The 27,362-nt window shown below is 51.6% G+C and overlaps 1 protein-coding gene across 11 annotated transcripts; it reads right to left on the bottom strand.

Annotated features, from left to right (window-relative positions):
- Positions 1-60: 60 nt before the first annotated feature.
- LOC106737814 (interferon-inducible protein AIM2) lies at positions 61-27,362 on the bottom strand. 11 transcript variants are annotated; one of them, XM_059719032.1, is made up of 9 exons: positions 27,274-27,362; positions 25,952-26,082; positions 25,374-25,860; positions 11,448-11,524; positions 10,079-10,362; positions 9,383-9,456; positions 6,015-6,428; positions 4,767-4,955; positions 61-186 (listed from the first exon to the last, which is right to left on the bottom strand). In XM_059719032.1, the coding sequence occupies exons 3-9, from the start codon at positions 25,434-25,436 to the stop codon at positions 163-165; spliced, it is 1,125 nt and encodes a 374-aa protein (XP_059575015.1). In that variant the 5' UTR covers positions 25,437-25,860; positions 25,952-26,082; positions 27,274-27,362; the 3' UTR covers positions 61-162. The 11 variants fall into 11 exon arrangements, with proteins under 11 accessions (XP_059575015.1, XP_059575016.1, XP_019351083.1 ...); XM_059719033.1 differs by having other exon boundaries at positions 11,448-11,510; XM_019495538.2 differs by lacking the exons at positions 25,374-25,860; positions 25,952-26,082; positions 27,274-27,362 and adding an exon at positions 19,713-20,225.

The raw sequence follows: 27,362 nt of genomic DNA, 5'->3' as shown, positions 1-27,362 counted from the left end.
TCAGCCAGCTCCCAGCAATATGCCGTGAGCCCTAGGGAAATCAGCACATGTTCCACAGGGTTCAGCTACAAATCATCTTTATTCCCAATTCCAGTGGTGAGGGCTGAACCTTTGTTGGTAGAGACACTCGCCCTGTGCTTCAGGGATGAACATCCGGTATCCTCATTTCTTTCTTTGCTTTTTAACCTGTGAAGAGAAGAGAAAGCCCATTATCCCTGTAGAGGCAGCTGGCGCCACACAGGTTAAGACGAAGAGCTCTCAGTCTACCTGCCTGCCTGTTCTCATACAGCTCCCATTGCTGGAGGATCTGAATATCTCTCAACTAGTTAAAGCTACAAGCAATAAGAATGGCCTCTTTTTCCTTTCCAGCCTGTAAGAGAAACCACACATGTGTAGTTAGTGTGTGAGAGCAAGTGCATGCATGTGTTTGTGAGCGAGGGTTTGAGGTCCTGGGCAGAAAGACCTAGGGTGACTCTGCTCAGAGAAGGGAGCCTTAGGGGACATGTTCAGAGCAAGGTGCAATGGGACATGGATGAGCTGCTGTATTTGGTACCAGCTGGAGCCCTTGTGGGGCTTTTCTCTTCACACCCCTGCAGGCCACTGCTCCGCATGTCCTTACCAAGAGGAGGATGAATCTGTGACTGCCTGCTCTCTCAGAGAAAATGGGCATCAATCACACAAGGCCCCTAGTGCAGAATCCAGCTGTTCTGCTGTTTTTTTTCCAGCTGTTCTGGGGCTGGAAATGTTCAGGGTTTAGTCAATTAAAAACAAAAAACCTAGAAAAATGTTTTTAATTATTTTTGAGAAAAACTTGAACTTCTCTGCAGAAAACCTAAGTCTACTCTGCCAGGTTTAGTATGAGCAGCTTATATAAGCAGGATCAGCTCAGTGTCCCCAGCTGCTCCAATATGAGGCTTTTACGACATCAGAGGAACCTTAACAGATCACCAGTCTGTTAATTTGCCCAGTGCAAACTAAGAGCTAATTTGCCCAGTGCAAGTCAATGGCACGAAGAGACTGGCACACATGGGTCGAGCCTTCCCCTCGGTAGATCACTCTGTCCCAGCTGGCTGTGTTAAAAGCTCTGTGGCTGTAAGCCTGCTAAGCAGAAGCCAGACTAACAAGCTCCCTTTGCTGCTTTTCACCTTCCTAGTTACTCATGTAGATACAAAATGTGCAATCGCTGCCGGCGTTGTGCTCCTCGGGGGCCCTCACAGCACCCTGGTGAATCTGGCCTTACACATTAAAAGTTGTAAAAAAATTATTCCAGGCAGATACTCCATAGCTCCAAAGGCACAAAGGCAGTTAGCCATTGCCTCCAGATGCTAAGTGCCTCATTCATCTCAGCTGATCGAGGCAAACCACTTATTACCTCTCTTAGCCTCTCTTCTTATCCCTTTCCCTTCTACATATAGAATCATAAAAATGAGGGTTGAAGGGACCTCAGGAGGACACATCTAGTCCACCCCCCCGCTCAAAGCAGGACCAGCCCCAACTATATCATCCCATCAACCAGAGTCTTAAACACCTCCAAGGATGGAGGGTCCATCACCTCTCTGGGTAACCTGGTCCAGTGCTTCAGTACTCTTCTCATGAGAAAGTTTCTCCTAATATCCAACACAAACCTCCCTTGCTGCTACTTGACACTATTGCTCCTTGTTCTGTCATCTGCCCCCACTGAGAACAGTCCAGCTCCATCCTCTTTCAATCCCTCTTCAGGGAGCTGAAGGCTGCTATTAAATCCCTCTTCAGCCTTCTCTCCGAACTAAATAAGCCCAGTTCCCTCAGCCTCTCCTCCCAAGTCATGTGCCCTGGGCCCCAAGCCATTTTTGTTCCCCACTGCTAGACTCTCTCCAATTTTTCCACATCTTTTCTATACTGGGGGCCCAAAATTGGACACAGGACTCCAGATGTGGCCTCATCAGTGCTGAAGAGAGGGGCAGAATCACTGCCCTCGATCTGCTGGCAAGGCTACTACTAATGCAGCTTAGGATGCTGTTAGCCTTCTTGGCAACAAGGGCACACTGCTGGCTCATGTTCAGCTTATTGTTCACTGTCACCCCCAGGTCTTTTTCTGTAGTGCTGCCGCTTAGCCAGTCAGTCCACAGCTTGTAGAAGCACATGAGATTCTTCCATCCTAAGTGCAGGACTTTGCACTTGTCCTTATTGAGTACAAACCTGTCTTTCTGCCAGTTCATTCATAGCTTTTGATAAATTATGAAAGCTCATGCCTCTGACTGAGTCTCTAAGGTGCTTCTCTGCCCTATCCTCTTCCTAATGTCAAAGGCAGCATTCTTTTTGGAGGTTCTGTCTACTGTTTGTGCATAAGTTTTTAACAAGAATTAAAAAAAGAAAGTCCTAGCAAAAATATCCCTAGGTTAAATTCTATGTGCACATCTCATCAATAACCCTGACCCTAACGATAAAAGGTTGTGCAAGAATATTGTAATTCTCCCCCAAAACAAGCAGCACATACTTAAGGGTAAAAAGGGTAGAAGAAAGCCAGACCTCCTCAGTACCACAGTGTGCTCTTCTAGCCCCAGACTACCCTCTGCAGCAGTGCCACCAGAGGAAACAAATTTGCTGTTGTGTGTTCTGGTTCTGGGATGATCCTTGGCCCTGCCAGAGAATCCTGCCTCTTCTCTGAGAGAGCTCCTTCATTTGGTTGGTGTAAATGGAAAGGTCCAGCACAGGGCAACAAAAATAATGAGGATCCTGGGAGGTACGAGTTATGAGGAAAGGCTGAAAGAACTAAAGCAGTGGTCACCAACCGGTGGATCTCAATCAACCGGTAGATCTCAGAGCCCCTTGGAGTCATCCCAGGAGGGGGTGGGAGACCCCACCCCCAGCCCAGCAGGTCAGTCCCTGGCAGAGGGAAGGGGCGGGGGCCTGATCAAGGTCAGGGACAGTGCTGCAGGTGCAGAAGCAGGGGTAAGATGAGTGGGCCTCCGGTCACCCAGCCGGGTGGTGGGAGGATCGAGCCCGGGTTGCTCATCCAGGAGTGTGGGGGGGCTCCTGCCACTATGCACACCCTGGTAGAGGCCTCGTGGGGCATGTGACCCCCCATCTGTGCACAGCGGAGGCAGCTGGTGTTGTGGGTTGGGCTTTGTGCCCTGAGCCCGGGTGCAGCCCACCCAGAACCGGCCCGATACCATGTGATTCCCGCTGCTCGGTGGGCAGGGGATAAGGCTCAGCCCAGCGGCTGGACGCGTGTGGCATTGGTTTGCTCCTGGGTGGGCTGCAGCCGGGTTCAGGGCACAAAGTCCAGCCCACAACAGCAGCTATGTCTGCCATGCACAGATGGGGGGGGCACATACCCTGCCCCCCCACCCCCTCAAACACTGGGAAATGTGGGCAGCTGCTGCAGTGGTGAGAGAGGCAAGGAGAGGAGCTGGAGCAGGGGCAGGCCCTGCACAGCCAGGGCAGGGGATAGAGCCACGAGTGCCTCGTCCAGGGACCGCGAGGGGCCACGCAGCCCAGCAGGGCATGGGGGGCATGTATGTGACGACTGGGTTGGCTGCTGCTGCAGGCTGGGACTGGGCGTTGTGGGGGGCACAGATTGAGGCCCCAGCAGTGAGGGAGGAAGTGAGGCTAGGGCTGGGGCCTTGATCTACCTCTCCCGCCCCCCACCCCTTCCCCCACAGACTTACCTGCTTGGAAGGGGGGGGGTTGTGCACAGTAGAGCTTGAGGTTGCTTTTAAATGCCAAAGTGATCTCCTACTTAAAAAGGTTGGAGACTACTGAGCTAGGGTTTAGTCTGCAGAAGACAAGTTTGAGGGTGGGCATTTGATAAGTTTTCAAATACCTGAAGGGCAATTATGGAGAGGCTGGAGATGGGCTTTTTTTCTGTAGCTGTGGGGGACAGGACAAGGAGCAATGGCCTCAAGCTTCAGAAGGGGAAATTTGGGCTGGAGATGAGGAGGAGCTTTCTGACTATGAGGATGGCTACTCATTGGGACAGGCTACCTGCTCCCTAGCTTGGAAACTTCCAAGAGCAGGTCAGACAGACCCTTGGCTGGGACGGTTTTAGTCGTGGATAATCCTGCCTTGAGCAGGGGACTAGAAGACCTTGTGAGGTCCCTTCCAGCCGTGCTTTCCTAGGATGCCCGTGATTTCCCTGGACACGTTCTAACAAGCAGGGCTGCATGTGCTAAGCTTGCTGAGTGAAAGCTTGGGTTAAGGGAAAGAACATGCAGAAGAGACCAGGCAGCGTTTCAAGTACTGACTACAGAGAGCAGGCAGGTGCTCATGGTGGGGAGGTGCAGGAATTTGGTGCTGCTTCTCAGCAAGCAGCAAATGACCACCCTGCCTGGAGCATGGATGGACACAGCGCGGGCTGTTCTCAGGGGCTCTGCTGCGCTCCCCGCACCACCGTGGCCTCTGCCTTTGTGGGTTAGAAGTCCAGGGTCTCCGCCAAAGGAGCTGGAAGCATCTGAAGCCGCAGGCGGGGGTGAAGGATGCTTGCCAGCAGAAGGGCCCCATACGGTTCTTGAATGACTCATGGGTTTAGAATTGAGCTGACTGATTTCACTAAAGACACAAAAACATTTCTTTAATAAAAAAAAAAAAAAAAAAGAAGTCCAGGGTCTTCCAGAACCAGTGCCCGTTGCTCTGCAGGGCACACACACCAGCTAGGCTCCTGCCTGGGCACTTCCGTATGCACTGGGCTCATTGGGAAGCCAATAGGAGAAAGGGCTGTGCAGCTAGGGAAGGGGTTTAGCTCTCTACAGCTGTCCCTTGGAGTGAACCAAACCTGAATCACCCACCTGGATTCGACTGTGCATTTCCGATTTGAGCTGTAATTTGGAGTTAAACACGTTTCTTTTGAACCAGGTGAGCTGGAGTTTGTCGCCCTCTGCTGCTTTCACATTACCCACTTCATCAAACACCATGACTTCTATTTCTCCTGTGTCGTCTGTCACTGTAAAACAGGTGTAACCTTTTCCCAGCCGTTTCTGCAAAGCAAAGGCAGCACCTTGTAGGGAAAGCCTCACACTTCCCAGCTTCCTATGATCCAGTATAAAAGCACCAAGCTCCTGACATGGGCTGCCTGTGCTCCTGGCCACACAGGCTTCTGCCCCTGCGTAGCTCTTCCTGCCTGAGGTTGTGTCTGCACTCAGAGCGCCGAGCAGGTGGGGACAGGCAACCAATGCAACCCAGCCAAACTCGCTGGGGCTATGAATGATGGAGAAGATGCTAGGGTAGGCATCTTGCACCCCAGCAACAATGAAACCCCCTCCTTTTTAGCCAGGAACCTGCAAAACATCACTAAGTCGACTGTTCTCAGCAAAATAATGCTACTGCCATCACGGTGCTATTTTTAAAAAATTAGACTGCAAAGCCTCTCAGCTGAAGGGACCGTTCCCACCATTTGCACTGAACCCCAGGCAGGGCTCCAGGATGGGCTAGAAAGGGGTTGGCGAACCATGATTGGGATGGCTGGAGGGTTTGCTCTCAAGGATGCTAGACAGCGAAGCAAGAGAGAGGCGAGCTGGACTTTTCAAGTGCTGGGGGATCATTTGAGGAGTCTACTTTTGTTTCTCAGCTGTGGGTTGTTTCCCATTTATTGTACACCACTCTGAGCCTTTCTGGATAAGGCAGGATCTAAATCTAAAACTAAATCTAGATAATAATAATAATAATAACAATAGAAGTGTATTTGAATAGAGACATTCAGTGCCTGGTAAATTGTCCAGACCCTGCTAAATCATTTCAGAGGTTAACTGTCTTCACTGTTAAAAGCATGCCTCATATTTCTTATAAGAATTTTCACTGAAAAAAATGGAAAACTTTGGTTCTCTAAGAACTGAAGTTCTTTGAGAAAAAGTCTGAAATGTTGGCAGTATTTTTCCCTCCAGGTGATAAGCTTATGGTAAAAAATAGCAGTCCTCTCTCAATTATAATTCAATAGGCCCCAATTTTGTCCTTGAAAAAATAAAATAAAGTAACAAAGATGCTAAATGTACAGGCTTGAATTTATGGAGAAAAAAAGGTGCATGCCTCTGTGACTTTACCTCCTTAACTGTAAAAGTTCCATCCACATAGGACTTTTCTGGCATCTCCCATATGTCTTCAATCCTGGTTCTTTTCACAGCATCTTTATGCATTTTCTTTGGAATGACAAGTTCTTCTTCTTTTATCTCACAGATTGAGTGTTTCACTACTTGCAAATACCCCTCTTTTTTATAATAATTTGATATTTCAATTGTTTTATTTTTTTTAAAAAGCGGGTGTTTTTCCGCATCAAAAATTTTAATCCTTGTTTTTGCAGATGCATTTAGCACAAGAGCATGAAACACCTGCTTCCTTTTACCATCAGAATATCTGTACTTTAATGGTTTTGTCACTTTTATTACTTTGGCCACAAAGGGCTCTTTGATCATTTCATTTTTTGTACGTTGATTCTTGCAGGATCCAGTGTTTTGTCCCTGGTTAAGACAAAGAATAACAATCCAGGATGAGGAAATAAAGCCCCCACCGAGAAAAAATACAGAGTTTAACATCATCAAGTTGGAGAGGTATCCATTTTTTTACACTGAAGTGGGAGAGCTGGGGAAAGTTTCTGTAACACCTGAAGAGTCTTTCCTTTGGGGAAACTCACAGTGCAACTCCTGTGGACTGAGAGGGAGACAGTCTCCCAGAGCCTCTATCCCACACCTCTCGCCAACAGGAAAGGTGACAGGAATAGGGACAGATGCCTCATCAGCATTATGTCATTGCTCAAAAAGAGAAGTGACACATTTAGCCCCTCGTGGCGGCATGCTGCTCCTGGGGTGCTCCTGCATTGCAATCAGAGCTGTGACTGCAGCATGTGTGGGTATTTCCAAGCTAACTGCAATCTAGCTGGCAGGGTGCCTGCAGCAGTGACCAGACCACTTAATCACTTGGAGACATTGATACACACTGGGCATATCTACACATGTGCCTTAATGTGCATTAGCCTATTCTAATGTGCATTAAAGCATCACAAAAAAACCCCATGGACTTTCGCTAAGGTGCATTAAAATAGGCTAATGCACCTTTTTGTAGTACCTCACAATAGGCACTTTTACATGTGCTGCAGGGGTAGGGGGATGGCAGGGACTCTTGAAATAAAATTTGTTCGACAAGCACCCCCTCTGCCATTTTGAAGCGTGGGGACACTGATACATGAGATGCAGGAGGCTGCTGGAGCGCGGTAGTTAGCACACTGCAGCAGACTCGATTAACTGGAGGAAGGGTCTGCTGTGACGTGCTGTAATTACAGCGCATCAGAGCACCCAATAGAGGTACTAAATTTAATGCACATTAGCAAAAGCACATTAATTAATGTGTAGACGCACCCACTTAGGGCTAAATCCTGTTTTGCTTTATATGTCTAGCCAGCACGGACACAGCTGCACAACTGCCGTTATGGCACAGGCACACCGTCTGGGATCTGCTCTCTCTTGAGGTGGGAAAGAATCGCTCTGAATGTGGAGCACCCAGCAACAGTGTGGAGGAAAAGAGACCTCCTTCCTTCAAGCCCAATAGCGTAGTAGTTGGGTCCAGGTGCCAAGGACCTATAGGACCCCTCACCCAAAGGGGCTTGAACCTACATCACCTGCTCCCCAGCACAATACCACAGCCACTGGGCTGCAGGCTGGGCATCACCTTGCTCCCTCTCCAGCCTCCTCTTGAAGCTGGCCCACTGCACCTGGCATTCAATCATTGGGTAAAATAGGCAAACAGCACTGGAAAGGTCTCTGCTCTGTTAGGAGCAAAGGTCCAGGCTGGAACTGGGGCCATGTCCCTCCAAGATAGCAGCTACCTTTCAGAGCCAAACTCCTCCTGGCCAGCTCTGAGGGGAGAGCTGAGAGGGGTCTGGGCCACACCTGGAGGTTGCAGCAGGAGATACAGCTTCAAAAACCCTCCAGGCGAGGGAGGTCTTGAGCCATGGTCTCTTGCTGTCTGCACCAGTGCCCTATCCCCTAGGTTGGGCTAAACGGTGGGAGGACATCTCTCCCGGCCACTGATCATGTAGTTTGCTCAACTAAAATTTCAGGAGTCATTCGGCCTTGTGCACATCCTAGGACGAGCCTGTTTTCCCTCCCAGCTGGCCAGGCAGAGCACAGCCCCGCCAAACAAGCTGGCATGGGCAACAGTGAGACACAAGCTGTGCCAGCAGTTATGTGGTATAAGAGGGTGGACAGCCCTAATAAGCTATGTCTGCTGTGGGGCATTTGGGTAACAAGGGAACACCCCCAGCACACAGAGGCAAGCTGTGGGGAGAAGCAAGGTTGCTGTGCAGGGCGAGAAGCTAGAACAGCAAGTGGCTCTTCTGATCTTGGGAGAGGATTGAGGCATTTGTTTTGTTCTGGTTGTTTGTTAGACTGAAGTTTTTATGGATCTAGCAATAGAGCTTGCTCTTGCACATGGCAGCAGGGTCAGTGACTGGCTTACGTGCAGCTTAGGGACAGTGACATGGGTTGCAGCCCTTTGTAAGTTTGCAGAGGATTCGGAGCTGGGCAGGGAGCAGGCACTTTGGAGGATACGGCTGGGATTCAAAATTACCTTGACAAATTGGAGGAAGGGTCTGCAAGTCATTGGATGAAATTCAATAAGGACGAGAATAAAGTCCTGCCCTTAAGACGGACCAATCAAGTGCATAACTACAGACTGGGAATGGGTGGCTTGGCTGCTAGGGGCCAGTAAGCCGAGCACGAGGTCAGCAGTGTGGCAGCATTAGACAAAAAGCCACTAGCATACTGGGATGTCATAGCAGGAGTGCATGGGCCAGTCAAAGCACGTCATTTTACTTGGTTTAACACAGGACAGGAGAGACATAGACAAACTGGACATAGTTCAGAACAAAAATGATTAGAGAGGCAGGAAGCATGACACCCAAGGAAAGCAGGGGAAACTGTGATGATTTAGTCTGGGGAAGAGAAATTGGAGGTGAAATTTGATAACAGATTTCAAATGCCAATGGGGTTATTAGGAGAAAAACGATCATCTGGTCTGTGCTCACAGAAGACATGACAAGGAGTAAGGAACTGAAATTGCACCCAGGGAGATTGAGGCTGGATCTGAGGAAGAATATTCTCACTCCAGAGGTGGGTCAGCACTGCGACAAATCCTGGGGTGTGACAAATCTGGCACTGGAGGTTTGTATGTTCAGGTCAGACAAATACTTGGCCGGGCTGATTTAGATTCATAGATAGATTCATAGATTTATTAGATGATCCTGCCCTGAGCAGGGACTTGGACTAGATGTTGCCTGAGAGCCCAGCCTGCCTGATTTTACTAGGATTCCTTGAAATCTTTGAGCCCGAAAATTACCCGGCACAGATGCCAGCACAGAGAGCTGGCTCTTTACCAGCGCACTGACTGGTATGTCTTACCCACACTGGAACACAGTTACCGTGTTCTTCGCTGGATGGCTCTTCGGTTTCTTCTCCAGAGACTTTTTTCCTTTTGCCTTTGATAATTTCTTAGCTACTCTTAGAAGAAGAATACGGTTCAGCGAGCTACCCAGACAGCATTCCCAGCCCAGAACCCAGCAAACATATCTAACAAAGCAGCCCAGGCATGCACTTTCCCTACACACAGCACATGTCCACTTCCAACAGCATACACCCAACCTCTCTCCCTCTGGCACATTTAAATCATAGAAAAGTTGAGCTGGAAGGGACCTCCATAGGTCATCCAGTCCAAACCCTGCCTGAAGCAGGATCATCCCTATCCAAACCATCCTATACAAGCTATAATCTAAACCCTACATAAGCCTATCATCAACCCTGACACAACACAGACCTAACACCCACAGGGAAAGCAGGGGTACCACTATTCCAAACGCCAGCAACTGAGCATATATTAACAACCCTTGACAGAAGCGAGAGCTGGGGAAGGCATGGGGCAGTGCGCTCCAGCCCCTAAGCCCCTGGGCTGAGACCCAGCCCTGACTCTTTCCCCAAAGGGCAGAGCTTGACCAGGCCTGCTGGGTCACCATGGGTAAGTCACTCGGCCTTTTTGTGCCTCGGCTTCTAGTCCTGTAAAGTGAGGACCATGGCACTGACCTCCCTGTGAGTGGCAGAGCTGGGTGTAGCTATTAAATTACCTTTCTCAATCATTATGTTAAGAGCTTCTTTTAAATGGAGGTCTCTTAGGATGCGTTTTGTTGTTGTCACTGCTTGCTTCCTGTCGAAGTGCTGAATCATGAGATTGGCTAATGTCGGGACATCAGCATTTTCCAGTTTGCACAGGGGAATTTTATAGGGACGTTCCGCATCAGACAATTTTCCTTTGAAATTTTTAAAATCATACTCTTCCAAGTTGCTCAGGCCACAGAGCAAGATATCAAAGCAGTGTGCACCTCCTGCTCCCATCCTGTCCAGGAGCACGCTGAAATAATGACATGAGGAGCAGAGTTGAGCCAAAGCCAGAGGCTGACTGTATTGTATCTGTTGGTCACATGTATGTGGACAGGGAGAACCCGAGCATTGAAGAGTTATGGATATTTTCCCAAAGGCATCAGTTGAATTGATCAGGTTCTTACCCGGGGCATCATTGACTCATAAATGAGAAGGTCAAGGAAGGGCCACTGTGATCACCTACCTAAGCGCCTGTGGAAAGTAGCCCATTGCACTTCCCCGGCAGGGCTTCTCCCAGAAACAGAACGTCTCTTTTAGAAAAACATGATGTTTCATTTAAAATGGACAAGCCAGCCCCACATAGAGACACACAAGGAGGTGAAGACCCTGCTCAGAGGGCCCCTGGTGACTGCACTGCAGTGGGAGACAATGCCCTGTCCCTGGACAAAGTGGCCAGTTGGAACCTGTCATTCACATGCATCCAATCAGCCCATGGACAGGCCACAGATGGAGTGGCTGGGGCTGGGGCTGAGAGCTGAAGCTAGACACAATCCAGCTAAGAAGAAGGTACAACTGTTAACTGGGAACAACAGACCAAGCCTGGGGGAGTTTTCCACTGCAGGCAGCAGCCGGTGCTTGAAGCTGGCCAGTCAGACACTGCATGGGGTTCAAATAATGTCCTGCACAGCAAGCTGATGGGCAAGGAGGAAGGGATCCACCAGAGGACTGTCTTGAAGAAGTCTGGGCTGGCTGCTGCCCGACCTGAAGCACAGTTTTTGCATGCCGGCCTGCCAACTGACAGCACTCCAGGCCTACGTGCTACATATGTAGCACCACGTAAGGAGCTGAGTTTCGGATGGGTGCAACAGGGTGAGAAGGTGAGGCAGGAGAATGCAGGGAGCGAGGGGCTGGCTTTGCAGCTGCCAGCACTGTGGGCATGTCGCACCGTTTGGCACTGACCTAGTCATTTGTGCCAGGCACAGGGACTGCACGCTGTGTCTGGCAGCGAAACACAAAGCAGGGGCTCAGAGAACGCCGGTGGCGGGCCTGAGCTGCAGAAGCCCCAAGCTCCCGGCATTGCTGGGAGCTTCCCTTACTTAACTACACTAAACTCACCTGCAGGAAACTGGGATGTCACACGGAGGAAGCTGTCGCTGATCGGCCGAGTTCCCCAAGAAGCTGCAATGAAAGAACTGCAGAAATAAGTGGAAAGAGTTCTGGCTGGAGATGGAAGGATGCACCAGGAAATGGAGAGGGGCAGACATCATGCCTCTGTTGTCTTTTGCTCGTGGAGGACAGACTCTTGGGGATACTGGGCGGGAAGCATAGAGCCTATTGCCAAAAGACACCTCCAGGCTGAGACTGGAGAGCCAGTGAATTCTCCCATCCAATGCCCAGGAACTCAAGTGACTATATATAGATATGGAGGTTCACGGCAGGAGTGCAGGGGTGCAGGAGCTCCCAATAGTACCCCCATCTGGGGTCGTGCCAGCCTGCGTGGAGTAACGGGTCTCCAGACAGTGTTTTGAGGTGCTAGTGTGCTATACCCTAAACTGGTATAGGACCCAGCGGAGTCTGGACTAAGACCACGGAGGATTTAGTGGACTTTGGGAAGCCAAAAGAGGCTAGAGAAATAAGCCAGGCAAGGTGGAGGTCCTGCTGAGAATATGGCACCATTTTCCAGCAAGGCATGGTGAACGAGTCTTAAGTGGGGACCAAACCCTTGCCCAGAGAAGGTAACAGGGAAACCAGTTTGACCCCAGCTGCAGCCCCTGTTACAATGGCATTAAAAAACAAATCTTTTCTGGGTCACCCCATATCTGTGCCACCAGTGGACTCCCCTGAAGATGCCTGGGCAGTCCCCTCTCTGATCCAAAGTAGTCTGTATGTGCTAGCCAGCCTACTGCCAGACCCCCAGGCCTGCGTGCTAAATATATTGCTATGATTAAGGAGCTGATTTTGGGCTGGGATTATGAGGCAAAGCCCACTTTGGGCAAAATCCTTTTTGGGTCACCCCAAACCTCACATCTCTGTAACTGGGGGACTCTCCTGAAAAAGTCTGGGCAGGCTTCTGCCCTGCTCGACCCAAAGCTCAGTTTTCACGTGCTAGATTGCCAACTGACACCCAGCCACCCAGGCCTGTGCTATGCACAAAGCCCAGAATAAGGACTCGAGTTTGGGCTGTGATTACTGGGTACAATCTGCCTCGGGTCAACCCAAACCACATATCTCCACCCTGGCTACTGTCCCAAATGCATGACCCAAAGTCAAATTTCTGCATGCTCATCTGTCACCTGTCAGCTCCTGAGGCCTGTGTGCTAAGTAAATTGTCCCATATCAAGAGCTGAGTTTGGGCCAAGATTGTGGGGCAAAATCCTTTCCAAGTCACCCCAAACCACATGTCTCTGCCACTGGGAGACTCTCCCAAAGAAGTGTGGGCTGTGCACTGCCCAACGTGAAGCATGGCTTTGAGTGCCAGCCTGCCAACTGATGGCTCCCCGGGCCGGCATGCTATGTGTGGCAGAGCTGAAGGAGCCTGCAGAGGAGCCTGCGGGTGGGGGCCAGGGCTGATGGGAGGGAGTCGTCTGACCCAGGAGGAGGGCCAGGATTCAGGCGGGGATGAGTGAAGACCCTGAGCACAGTTAGTAATACAATCGTGGAGCCTGCTGAGAGAATACCACCTCGGCAGGACAGATGCAGCTCCATAAAGTCAGCATGGAGGGCAACATCTTAAGCAGTCTGGGGAAGTAAAGGGGTGGATGAGGTTCCAGGGGGCCCACTGAGGGGTCCAGAGCCCAGAGAGAGGAGCTGGATGTATGGGACCTAATGAGGGGTCCGGGACCTAGAGCAAGGGTATGCAAAATGGCAGATCCAGCTGGTAGCCAGACTCCATTTCCTAGCATCCCCAGCATCCCCATGGAGACCTCAGTAGCGGTGGGGCCATGACAGCACGGAGCCACAATGGTCTCATGCTCCCAGGATCTCCATGCAGACCAGCCTGGAGCAGCGCTGGCAGGGTGTTGGTAAGGTGTGCGGTTAGGTGGGGAGCTGCTCTGGGGCCGGGGTCTTGCAATGGTGACAGTGCGGGGCCAGAGCCAGGGAACAGCTGCGATCCACTGCCTGTGTGCCCCTGCCCATGCAACCCGTGCTCATTGGGGTGACCTGATGAGAGGTCTGGGACCTGAAGAGAGGCCAAGAGTGCAGGACCTGAGGAGGGGTCCAGAGTCTAGAGGTGAAAAGTGTGGGACCTGAAGAAGGATCCAGAGGACCTATTGGGGGGTCTGGATGAGCCCAGGGAGATCGGAGGCTGGGAGAGCTGCAGCCAGGGGGCCTGGAGGTGAGAGCAATCTGGGGCCGGGCGGCCCAGAGGTCTGTAGTCCAAGAGGGGTAAGGAATGGGACTGGAAGTCCATGGCCCAGGAGGAGCAGGGGACATCAGTGACAAAGCCTAGGGAGCCTGAGATTAGCCATGACAGGCGAAGTGCGGATGCAGCACAGCTAAGCCCTAGGGACTGAGGCCAGGGCCCAGGGTTGGTCCTGGGTAGGACCAAACACTGCCCCACCCCAGAATTCACTCTGGAGCTGGAAAATAGCATGAAATCCTTCCCACACCAGCATCAAGAAAACTACTTCCACTTATCCCCCCACTTTGCCACCCCAAGAATTTTCTATATACTCCCAAAGATCCACAAACAAGGCAGCCCTAGCAAACCCATGATATCCAATGATGTACTCTCACTGAAGAGCAAACAGGATTCATAGAAACCATCCTGAAACCACTCACCAGTCCCGGCTGCCCACAACCTGGCATGACACAAGCTTTGTCTGGAATACACTCCCATGCTAACGTCAACCTGGGTGCAGGCAGAAGTGCAGCTCCCAGCTGTAATTCAGAAGGTTTCTGCAAAGCGTCCTGAGTTACAGCGTTACCCCCAACCACACAGAAGTTCACTGCTGGCTCCAGGGGGCAGGGGAATCTAGCTGCGGGCTGGGAGCCTGCAGGCAGGATCCCTCAGCAGGGTCCCCGGGCTCTCTGCCGGTGCTCACTGCTTTCAGAATGGGAGGGGGAAAAGGCAGCGGAGGGTGCTCATTCTTGGGGCTCCCCAACTGGTGCTGAAGGGTGGGGTGGGGGAACTGGAGCCTCCTCCCTCACCTCAGGGGGGCTCCAAAACATCTGCTCCACCCTCCGGGGAGGTTGAAAACCCCCCAGACTGACCCCCGCTGCTCCCTTTCCCCCCTCCCATTCTGAAAATGGGAGCTCAAAGACACAAGTTACAAAAGATGCTACATTTTGAAATGTCATCTGATACCTCAGGCGATGAGGGGTCAGATTTTTCACCCAATCAGATCAGCCATTTTTTAAGCTGATTTTTGCCTGTGGCCGCGCACTTGTGTTTGGTTACGGCTATGGACTGCTTTCTGTGGCCAGATGGAGAGAAAATTGTCACTTCTGTCTGCACTCCTAGATACCACAATCCACATCCAGAATGATGCCCTACAAACCACTATATGCAGAAAACACGGAGACTGCCATACCTATGTCCACAAGACCAGCAATCTTCCCAAGTGCACAAAAAAAAGCTTTAATCTACAGCCAGGCCCTCAGATACCACTGTGTCTTCTCTGAGAAGAGCGTGTGTGATTGCCCACCTGCCCGGCCTTTGTACAAGGCCACTGCAGTAGAGAGATAGACACAAGATTTGAAAGAGCTACCCAAATACTGCGCAGTAACCTGCCACAACACAAAAAGAAAACCCACTGCGACCACACACCCTGGTGCTCACCTGCCACCCTGCACTGGCACCAATCAGAGGAATCACCAAACACCTACAACCTATACTTGACAAAAATCAGGCCTGGAAAGAAATATTTCTGGCTCTTTTGCTCCTGGATTTCAAATAACCCCCTAACTTTGCCCAGCTTATCATCAGAAGCCAACTGTTCATTGCCCAGCAGACATCAAATGGGACACAGCCTTGCCTTGGCAAGACACGCTTAACTGGCCAGCAGTTCTCCACTGGCACGACTATCATAAACACCCCATCAGCATCCGTGGTTCCTACACATGCATGCCTTTCACAATATGTGATATACCTGGCCCAGTGCTCCAAGTGCCCTCATGGCAAATATGTGGGTGAACTGAAACAAGAACTAGACACCAGAATGAACTCTCACAGAAAAAAAATATAAAGTATGGAGACACGCACGCACCACTAGGAGCCCATTTCTCCCAGAACCGCCACTCCCACGCTGGCCTCGTTATCTTTGTTCTCAAGGGAAATCTACCTAGCACCTTTAAAAAGCAAACTTGGAAACAAAAATTCATAAACTGACTGGGCACTAAGAACCAAGGATGAACATTGGTGCTGGTTTTATGGCACATATATTTTACCCAATTCCTGGACTCTTTCCACACAGAAAAGGTGAGCATGACCCTCCCCCACTTTTGATGGGGCTTGATATTCCAGTAATCAGTTCTTTTTTTACTCTACTTGTGTGTCTGCTACCCCTGCAAATGTATCTCCCCCCCACCGCTGATTTTTACTTATGCAGTGCCCAGCTCCCTGCAGTCAGAGACCTGAGGGAAATGTCTTGCATTGAAAACCTTGTCTAACACAAGAGAAGGCTGAAAGAGGATCTGGTGGCCATCTATAAACTCAACAGGGGGGACCAGCAGAAAATAGGTGAGGCTCTGTTCCCCCAGGCACCACCCAGGATAACAAGGAATAACGGCCACAAATTGAGAGCAGGTTCAGGCTTGATATCAGGAGGCATTACTTTACGCTTAGGGCTGCCAGGCTTGGGAATGGGCTCTCAAGGGAGGTGGTGCTCTCCCTTACCTTGGGAGTCTTCAAGAGGAGGTTGGTTAGGTATCTGGCTGGGGTATTATGATCCCAGGACTCATTCATGCCCATGGCAGGGGGCCGGACTTGATGATCTATTCAGGTCCCTTCCAACCCTACCAACTATGAAACTATGAAACTTTCTCCCAACTACACAGTTGGTCCAATAAAACAGACCAACCTAGGAAGCCCTTGCCTCTGGCATAATTTCTGTACCCTCATGGCTACAACATCTCCGTTACACTACCAACATTTATTATAATGTTTTATTTCAATTGTATTGTATTTATTTTATTTCAGGTTTATTTTTCTCCATTTTATTTCAATTCTAAGTTATTTTCTCTTTTTTACTTCCATCCTTATATTACACCTCACTACAAACATTTTCCAAATAAAATCCACATATGTTCTGTTGAAACTCAAGAAAGTCACCTCACTGGTGTCCTTATAACAAACAAGACTGATGACATTTCCAAGGAAGACATTTTAATTAGCCCCAAGATGAGTGCATTAACCCCATGCAGGGCGTCTCCCAGTGGGTGCTCAAAGCGCCTCTGACCAGAAACCAACTACTGTGCATGCGCAGGCTGAGCTCAGCTGGTGACAGCGACAGCAGGGGTGGTAAGAGGATGGGTTTCCTGCCTGTGTTGGGTGCTGGACCAGGTGCTGGGAGGGTGAACACCTCCTGCACCACTACTGCTACCACTATCCCCAGCTTTTGGCCACTGTGTAGCCCAGCTGGACTAAGTGGGAATGGCTCTGAAGCTTTCCACACCCCTGGGACAGTGGGGAAAGCAGCAGCAGCAGGGAGGAGGATAGAGGAGGAATTGTGTCACTAAACGTGGATTCTTAATTGTGTTGGAGACTTAAAAAAGTCCCCGGAGTCTCTCTCAGTGAGGTCATCCACAGAGGTGGGTGGGGGGAGGTTGGGAGTGGGGTGCAGCTACCTCTGCAGTGTTGGTTGCTGCTCCCACGCCCCACTTTGGGAAATCCTAGATCCTCCCCTGGAAGAAAGTACACGACACCGTTGCTGATCTAAGACCTTCAGAGCCTCTTACTCAGCAGGAAACATGGAATAAATGTCCACATTCAACACCAGCCAGCTCCAGCCAGTCCAGGACCTGTACTGCACACGGTGCCCTCTTCAGCTGGCCCAGGCTGGCTGCCGTACGAAGCGTGGGCCCCAGACCAACTGGAGTGGGTGCCAGGCTCAGTGCATATCCTGGACAAGCTGAGGTGGGTACCAGTGTGTCACGGCCCCAGACTGGCTGGGCTGGGCACTACATGTAGTGCAGGTCCTGGACCAGACAGAGTGAACACTGCATGCAGCATGGGACCTGGACTGGCTAGAGCGGGCGTTGCATGTGGTGCATAAAGAGGGTTTTTCCCCATAATCCCAGCCCAAACACAGCTCTTTATTCAGGACTATTTACATAGCACAGAGGCCCGGGGGACAATCAGCTGGCAAGCTAGTATATGAAATCATGCTTTGGGCCAGGCAGCACCCTGCCCAGATTTCTTTGGGATATTCCCCCTGTGGCAGGCCAGTAAGGGGTGCTCCTGCGCACAGCCACCAACCACCTACCAAGCTCCAAGTGCCTCCCTGGGGGCAAGTCACATCTGGCCGCCCCCCTTCCTGGAGCACACCCGCTAGCCTGGGGGTAACGCTGCCACCACTTGCAAGTCTCGGTCTGTCAGTGGCTCCGTGCCTTGTGAGGTACACAGGTTTTATAGACCTGAAGCGGGTACTCAACCCATGGCAAGAACTTGGGGTCCTTCCCTTAGTCTGAAGCACAAATAGTGGTCTTAGTCAGCTGAACCAAGGGGACCCTAAGGCATAATCTAGATGCTCTCCCAATAAATCTCCCATGCTAGGTACAGGGGAGGACTTCATTGATTACAAGGAGTAGGTCTGGAATAGGATACAGGGTGGAGCAATATCAAAGAATAACCTTTAGAGCAAACAGTGGCATGGTAGCCTTTGATCATGCATCTGAATTACTGCAAACTATATATCTAGTTAGATCTCAAGTAGCTTACTCAGAAGTATCATCCAGAGGCAGGTGGAGATTCCCTGTGGAGCCAAGCAGTTCATTGCTTAGAACAAAAGGGAGCTTAAGCCCCCTCCCAGGTGTGTGATGCCAGTCATGTAGGAAGAGGGAGCAGGTTCCTCCCCAGGAATGTCTCCAGCTCAGGCTACAACTCAAGGTTACCTGAAGCCGATGGGGGCAGGGGTGCCTGCCCTCTGCATGGACTATGGTAACCAAATTGTTAGATAGGTAATAAGCCTAATAGCAGAGTTTGGGGAGAGACTGAGATGGCACTCTGCCACACCCCCCATGGTGGAGACGTGCAGCTTGGGGTGACCTGAAAACAATTTCACCATAATTCTAGGCAAACTCAGGTCCTTATTCAGTACTATGTACAAAGCACAGAGGCCAGGGGCTGACAGCTGTTATTCATAAAATGATCTTTGGATCAGGCAGCAGCCTGCCCAGACTTCTTCTGGAGAGTCTCATGATGGCAGGGACTTGAGTTTTGGGGTGACCAGAGGCTGATTTTGCTTTGTAATCCCCACTGAACCTCAGATCCTTATTCAGGGCGATGTACATAGCACACAGGCCTTGGGGGCTGTGGGTAGGCATGCTAGCATGCAAAAACCACACTTCAAGTCAGAGACAGGACTGCCCAGGCTTCTTCTGGGGAGCCCCTGCAGTGATGGTGAGGTGTGGTTTGGGATGACCTAAAAAGGATTTTGCCCCATAATCCCAGCCCAAACTCCACTCATTTGGGGCAATGCCCAAGCCCCTCTGCTCCCCCTGCATTTAGAGCTGGCTTTGCCAAAAATGTGGGGTCTTCTGAGCACAGCACCACAGCACAGGGATCAGCTGGGGGACACAGGAAGCCAGGCCAGTCTAAACAGGGGAAGGGAAGCCAAAAATAGGCTGAAAAACTGCAGAGAATCGAAAGTGAAACCTTGGTGCGAGCCGTTGGTGTTCCCGCCTTGGAGGCATTCAAATGTTTTTCTCAATTTTGGGCAGCACTTCATTAGCGATTGCTGTTTCTAGTTATGCTGCACGCTACCAAAAGTGGCCTCCAACAAAGTCACACAGAGGAATCCACAAACTACTTCCCAAATCCCAAGAGCTCCGATTTCCCCGTTCCCCCTTCCCCCAACCACCGTCCCCCTGCCCACACCCACACACAAGCAAACCAAGCCGAGCCCACCTGCTCCTTGCATCCAGCAGCAAAAAGCCCTTTTCCCACCCCACTGCCCTTTGACCCCCAGATTGCCCCTTGCGCCCCAGCAGCCTCGCCTATCTCCTCCCCCTTCCCCAGCGAACACATCACTGACTTCCAAAGTCCCTAACAAACAACATTGCCTTTCTGCGGGAATCCCAAGTGTCCTGAAGACTATCACAGGCACGCAGGGGCCCGTGTGGTTGGAGTCAGTCGGGCTCCATCCCAAACCTCCACCTCCCTCTTACTGTCTACAGCTGACCGGATAAAACAGACTTCCCTCTCTCCCCACTGCTCACTCGTGGCCAGGCTGTTCTTGCGTGTCCAGGCAGCGGCAGAGTTGGGAATGAGAAGCCTCGGCAGCCAAAGCATCACATGTCCCTGAGAGACGAGCCCAGGCAGCAGAGCCGAGCAGGGAGGGAAGGTGTGGGCAGGAAGGAGGCGTGACAACGTGGGAGAGTTTCTTCTTTCCAGTCCAGCCAGGCTCTGGCAAGGTGTCAGGATGGTTTCAGCTGTGTCCTCACAGGTGAGTGCCTTCTCGCAGGTGAGTGAAGACAGTTTCTGTGTGTCATAAGGCTTTCCTTCTGGGGCCAGCCTGCTGCCTCCAGTCTTTCTCCCTGACTTTCAGTTGGCATGGGCAGCTGGGCCCTGGCTCAGATAGGGCAGTTTTGCAAGCAGCTCTGCCATGCCACATGCTCTTAAAGCAGTGATGAGTATCATGCTACACACACCTCCATCCCCGCCTGCCCTGTGGCAATGCTGTCCCTGCCCTGCACATGTTTTGCCGAGGCAGTCCTGCCCGGCCCCTCAGGCCTGCCCCACTCCACTGCTTCAGTGCTACCCCCGCCCTGAATCCTGCCCCCCAGCCCTGCCCCTGTCCCTTTACTCCTGCCCCAACTCCCCAGTCCAGCTCCCACCCCCTAGTCCTGCCCCCGCACCCCTCAGTCCTCTCTGCCCCCCTCAATGTTGTCCCCACACCCCTTGATCCTGCCCCATGTCCTCAGTGTTGCCCCTCACCCCTCTTGCAGCCCCCCGGGTTCTTTGCTTTCCGACCTTTCTCCCAGGCAGGGGGCGGCAGCAGGGCTCCCTCCCCTGCCCCCAGAGCTTCTCACCCCCTTGACCCTGCCCCAGGGAAGGAGCTTCTGGGATGGAGGGGGAGTAGACCTGACACCCCAGAAGCGAGGCCAGGAGGGTATGAGCTCCCTTTGGTTGCTGGGCTCTCCCTACTCCTTCCAGCCAGCCCCACCCTGGAGGAGGTGCCTGGGCCTGCCAGGAGGCAGGCAAGGAGAGAGGCTTAGCTTGAGCTGCATGCTTAGCTTGAATTGTGGTTGCAACTTGCACCCAAGTGAAAAGAAGCAGTTGAAAATAAAACTGTCGCTGACAAACTGGGAAATTGGCTAACTAAATTGAATAAATATAGTCTGGGCAAAAAGAAAGTCAGAGCAAAACCTACCCCCACCTAAGAATGAAACGATTCCAGTTAAAGGTGACCATATTTGGCAAACAAAAGCAAAATTATGAATATGCATTAGGAGAAAGGTTTAAGCTAATTGTATGTATGAAGAAATGCAAGCTATACCGTGTATCAATGGGGTATATTTGCAGTAGCTCATAACTTTAAACATCCACTGAATGGTTTAGATATTTTTAACACCTTAGTGACGTTGGATGCCTGTTTTGAGGCATCACAGAGACCCCCTCTACACGGAAGTGAGCAGAGAAGTGCAGATCAACAGTTTCCTGAGCGCCTGGATCTCAGTGGAGTTGGGGGCCCGGAAGGGCTGCCCACTCTCCCCCATCCCATTTGTGCCATCGAGCCCCTGGTCCAGCACCTGAGGCAGGACCCAGGGATCTGCAGAGTCCACATCCCAGGTAGCAGCAACTGAAAGGAAAAGGTCTTGACCTACACGGACAATTTGAACATCCTGTGCCAGAACTAGCGGTCAGTAGAGAGAGCCCTGGCAGACATGCAGGTATACGAGGCGGCGGGGGGACCAAGTTCAACATGAGGAAGCTGTGGGCAAGCTCGGGGACCTGGAGTCCCCGGGGGTCTCTGTCCCCCGCGAGGGTGTCAGGATCCTTGGGATAGATTTCAACCCCAAGCTGAGCAGCAGGACAGTGTGGGAGAAGAAGAGGCAAAGGTCAAGCAGAAACTGGGGCTCTGGTACATGCACTCCCTTTCCATTGGGGGGGTGGGGGGGCATCACACTCGAGAAAGCGGTGTTGTTACTGGTGCTTCTGTACACCCCACTGGTCTTCCCCCCCTTCCAAGCGTGTTGCCCACAGGATCCAGAGGGCCATGTACATTTTTTTCTGGGGCTCCAGATGGAAAGAGGTCACCAGGAAGACCTTGTACAAGGACAAGTGGACAGGGGCATGCCAGACATCCTCCTGTTCCTGTGGGCCAAGTATACGAGCCAGATCTGCAAGCTGGCGACGGACACAATCCAAAACCACCTGCCTGGTGAGATATTTTGCAGGGCACATCCTGATTTATTGGGGGGTGTTCACCCCGACCAACCTCAGACCGCAGGAAGAGACAAGTGGAACTGGGGACAGCGACAGCAGCAGCGGGTCCGCCAGCAGGAGCTGGAGTGACAGTGACATGAAGGACAGGTGAACTGAGTATGTGAGCCAGCAAGCGGGGTGGGGATGAAAGGAAGGTTTGCCTGGTCAGAGAGACCCGAAGTTTCTTGTGTGTAGCGTGTGATGTGGCTATTGTAACAGGTTTTGGTGGCCAGCGGGCCTTTGTACGGGTGTGCAGGATGTGCAGGTGCAGCTTTGTAATGGGTTAAGGTTTTCTTTGTGGAGTGATACTCAGAGTGTATATATAACCTTATAGATTCATAGATGTTAGGGTAGGAAGGGACCTCAATAGATCATTGAGTCCGACCCCCTGCATAGGCAGGAAAGAGTGCTGGGTCTAGATGACCCCAGCTAGATACTCATCTAACCTCCTCTTGAAGACCCCCAGGGTAGGGGAGAGCACCACCTCCCTTGGGAGCCCGTTCCAGACCTTGGCCACTCGAACTGTGAAGAAGTTCTTCCTAACGTCCAGTCTAAATCTGCTCTCTGCTAGCTTGTGGCCATTGTTTCTTGTAACCCCTGGGGGCGCCTTGGTGAGTAAAACCTCACCAATTCCCTTCTGTGCCCCCGTGATGAACTTATAGGCAGCCACAAGGTCGCCTCTCAACCTTCTCTTGCGGAGGCTGAAAAGGTCCAATTTTTCCAGTCTCTCCACGTAGGGCTTGGTCTGCAGGCCCTTAACCATATGAGTGGCCCTTCTCTGGACCCTCTCCAGGTTATCCACATCCCTCTTGAATTGCGGCGCCCAGAATTGCACGCAGTACTCCAACTGCGGTCTGACCAGCGCCCGATAGAGGGGAAGTATCACCTCCTTGGACCTATTCGTCATGCATCTGCTGATGCACGATAAAGTGCCATTGGCTTTTCTGATGGCTTCGTCACACTGCCAACTCATGTTCATCTTGGAGTCCACTAGGACTCCAAGATCCCTTTCCACTTCCGTGCCACCCAGCAGGTCATTCCCTAGGCTGTAGGTGTGCTGGACATTTTTCCTCCCTAGGTGCAGCACTTTGCATTTCTCCTTGTTGAACTGCATTCTGTTGTTTTCTGCCCACTTGTCCAACCTGTCCAGGTCTGCTTGCAGCTGTTCCCTGCCCTCCAGCGTGTCCACTTCTCCCCATAGCTTTGTGTCATCTGCAAACTTGGACGGAGTACACTTCACTCCCTCGTCCAAGTCGCTGATGAAGACATTAAAGAGTATCGGTCCAAGGACCGAGCCCTGCGGGACCCCACTGCCCACACCCTTCCAGGTCGAGACCGACCCATCCACCACGACTCTCTGGGTGCGACCCTCCAGCCAATTCGCCACCCACCGGACTGTGTAGGCATCCAAGTCACAGCCTCTTAACTTGTTCACCAGTATGGGATGGGATACCGTATCGAAGGCCTTCCTGAAGTCTAAGTATATGACATCCACCCCTCCTCCTGTGTCCAGGCGTTTCATAACCCGGTCATAAAAAGAGACTAGATTGGTCAGGCACGATCTGCCTGCCACGAACCCGTGCTGGTTTCCCCTCAGCATAATTTGTCCTGCCGGGCTCTGGCAATATTGAGCCTTGATAATTTTTTCAAAGACTTTGCCATGGATGGAGGTGAGACTGACAGGTCTATAGTTGCCCAGGTCCTCCTTCCTCCCCTTCTTGAAAATAGGGACCACATTGGCCCTTTTCCAGTCCTCCGGGACTTGGCCCGTGCGCCACGAGCGTTCAAATATTCCCGCCAGTGGCTCTGCAATGTCGGCCAGTGCCTTCAGCACCCTCGGATGGAGCTCATCCGGGCCTGCCGACTTAAAGGCACCCAATTCTTCCAAGTGACTCTGCACCGTCTCAGGGTCTACGCATGGAAGTCTGGCGCCTTGCTGCTGCCTCTCTACAACCCCAGTGAGAGACTTGTCTTGCCCCTCACTTAGGAACACTGAGGCAAAGAACTCGTCGAGGAGTTCAGCCTTGTCCCTCCTGTCCATCGCCAATTGTTTCTGCCCATTTAGCAGGGGTCCTATTCCTCCCTGGGCCTTCCTTTTACTCCCTATATATCTAAAAAACAATTTCTTGTTGTCTTTTATTTGGGTTGCCATCCTCAGCTCCATGGTAGCTTTGGCTTGTCTAACTGCCTCCCTACAAGCACGAGCAGAGGAGGTATATTCATCTTTAGTGATCTCTCCCTGTTTCCACTTTTTATGTGCTCCCCTTTTGGCCCTTAGGCTGCCCTGGATTTCTCTGGTCAGCCAGGAAAGCCTCCTGGCCCCTTTCCCTCTTTTACCTCGCACGGGGATCGTCTCGCTTTGTGCCCGAAGGATCATTTCCTTAAGGCACAGCCACCCTTCTTGGGCTCCCATCCCTTCAAAACTCCTACTCCGCAGTGCGTCCTTGACTAATCGCCTGAGTTCATTTAAATCAGCTTTCCTGAAGTCTAGCACTTTCACCCTACTAGTTACCTTACCCACTCGACGTCTTATGGTGAATTCTATTATTAGGTGATCACTGTCCCCCAGCTGGCTACTGATCTGTAGGTCCCCTACCATGTCATCCCCCGTTGCCAATACCAGATCCAGTATGGCATTCCCCCTAGTGGGACCATGTATGTCCTGTGTCAGGTGGGGGTCCTGTACACAGGTTAGAAACCTGCGTGAGCGGTGGGACTTTGCCGTCTGCGTCTCCCAGCAGATGTCCGGGTAGTTTAGGTCCCCCATGACTACTGCCTCTTTAGCTTTTATGGTCTCTGAGAGCTGCCTCAGGAGCCCCGAATCTCTTTCTTCCCCTTGATGTGAGGGTCTGTAGCAGACCCCTACCACCAAATCCCTTTCCCTTTGCCCCCCATGTAGCCTAACCCACAATCCTTCTACTTCCTCAACCTCGGATTCTGTCTTGATGAGGGTCGATGTATATTGCTCATTGACATAGAGTGCAACCCCTCCCCCTTTTTTCCCCACCCTGTCCTTTCTATACAATCTGTAACCCTCAATATGTACCGCCCAGTCGTGGGATGAATCCCACCAGGTCTCTGTTAGCCCCACTAAGTCATAGGTGTGTTGTGCAAGCAGGAGCGCTAGTTCATCCTGCTTGTTTCCCATGCTCCTAGCATTCGTATATAGGCACTTGAGCCCTGCGACAGGTGCCTTTGCTGCCCCCCCGCTCCGAGTCCCAAGGGGCCCCTTATTTCTTACCTTCTAGTTTCTTACCTGTGCCGTAGTGCTGGCCGCCCTGCGGCTTGCAGGTTCCCAATGTTCTCTTTCTTCAGGCTGGGCTGTCCTTGTGGGTGCCACATGGTTTGGTGGTCCACAGCTTCCCCCGCCCTCATCTTCCCTTTCCCCCGGTGAGCCTAGTTTAAAGCCTGCTGGAGGAGATCCGCCAACTTAGTAGAAAACACACGCTTACCTTTGGGGGACAGGTGAAGCCCATCCCAACTGAGCATGTCCCTCGTCGTGATGTGCGGGTCATTGTCCAGGAAGCCGAAGCCTGCCTCGAGACACCACTGCCGAAGCCGCCAGTTGGTCTCTCGGATGCAGTTCTCCTGCCGTCTTCCGCGTCCGTTCACTGGTAGGATGGAAGAGAACACCACCTGTGCACCGAAACCCCTCAGCACGCTGCCCAGAGCATGGTAGTCCGCCATCAGGTGATCAGGGGTTCTCCTGGCCGCATCATTAGTACCCACGTGGACTAGGACCATGGGGTAGTAATCGGTGGGCTTGATCCTGGCCTGGATTACCTCCGTCACATCCCGAATCTTTGCTCCAGGCAGGCAGTATACCTCTCGTGTTGAGGGGTCCTGGCGACAGATGGGCCCTTCCGTACCTCTCAGGATGGAGTTGCCTATGACGAGCACTCGTCGCCTCCTCCTCTGGGTCCTCTTGGATCTCTTGACCTGTTGGGAGTGTGAAGAATGTGGTGTTTCTTCCTGCCCAAGGGTTTCCTCCTCTCCTTCCATCTCCTGCAGGGTCACCAGGGCCTCGTACCTGTTCTCCAGTTGGACTAGAGGGACTGGTACCTGTTCGCTGTGAGCAGCTCCGGTCCTGGATGTGACCGTCTGCCACTCTGCTGTGGAGGGCATTCCCCGGGCTGCTTCTTCCTTAGGTGCCTGGTCCTGCTGGGAAAGGATATATATATATATATATATATATATATATATGGACATATATTTTTACCAAAAAAAAAATCCTTATCAAGGCCAAATCAGTTCCAATTCTATTGGACAAAGCCCAAGTTCCAAAATTTGACTGAGCAGAACTCAGTTGTCATGCCCATGTGGTTTACCTCCAGGCAAGTATCCTCCCTCCCAGACCCATCCGTCTGGGGCTTTGGATACTCCAGGCAGGCATCCTACGTGCACCCCCTGCCTTGCTTGCTCTTAGCCAAAAGGCCAAGCAGCTCCTAGCTGAGGTTGTCTTCTTTTTTTATTAAATTTTTTTAATTACGTTTCCAAATCAGTTTCGAATTCTATTGACTAAGCAAGGCTCCATCGTTGAGGTCTGCATGGTTCAACCACTGGCAAGTTTCCTCCTGCCCAGACCCTTCAAACACCTCCAGATCTGTGGCAGCATCCTACACGCCTTGGGGTTCAGATGCCCCTGAGTCTTGCTTGTCCTGAGCCAAAAAGTCAAAGGAGCAAGCTATGGAGAAATCTCCCATCTCCATAAAAATAAAGTGCATAGCGGAGTTCTTGCCGTCGGGCGGCTACAGTAGACTCTCGTAGGGCAGGTTGTGCCCAGTGCACTGGACACGTCTCCGTTCTTAACTACACAACAGCATTCAAGGTGATCCTGGCATCTCCCCTGCCTGAACAAGGACTACACTTGATGTGAGCCAAAAGGCCATTCTTAACTATGCCAAAATACTGAGAACTTCTGCAGCCAAAGCTTGGGTTTGAGGAGCCTGCCGGGCCCCCATGCACTGCCCTGCGCGCGCTGAGAAGGGATGTGCAGGGTCAGCGTCACAGCTACAGCTTTGTACTACTCCAGACACGCGGCTCACAGAGCATCAGCCGTCCTGTCCGGGGACAAGAGGACTCGCCCAGGGCGGCTAGGACGAGAGCCAGGACCCGTTTCAGCAAAACAGTAAGAACTAGAAGGTACTGGGAACTGGAGCCCGACTGCCACCTGCCGCAGGGATTTGCACAGTGCCTTCACCTAGAGACCTGGCAGAACAGCGCCCGAGTGGCCCTCGGGAAGGGCAGACTGCAGTGACAGGCCGTGGTCTTGGGAGGCTGGTTTTTTTTTTGTGGAGAACATAGATATATTTCCATATATAAAAATAAAGAAACACATACACATACACCTACCACAACCCCCCTGACACACGGAACAGGCCGAACTGTGGCCGATTTGGGAGGATAAACGTCACGGCCCAACAAACGTCCTGTCCTGCTCC

The sequence above is a fragment of the Alligator mississippiensis genome, chromosome 15 (genome assembly GCF_030867095.1).
Source record: "Alligator mississippiensis isolate rAllMis1 chromosome 15, rAllMis1, whole genome shotgun sequence".
NCBI lineage: Eukaryota > Metazoa > Chordata > Crocodylia > Alligatoridae > Alligator > Alligator mississippiensis.
Note: the sequence above shows the minus strand (reverse complement) of the source record. Positions and strands in the feature narration are given on the sequence as shown.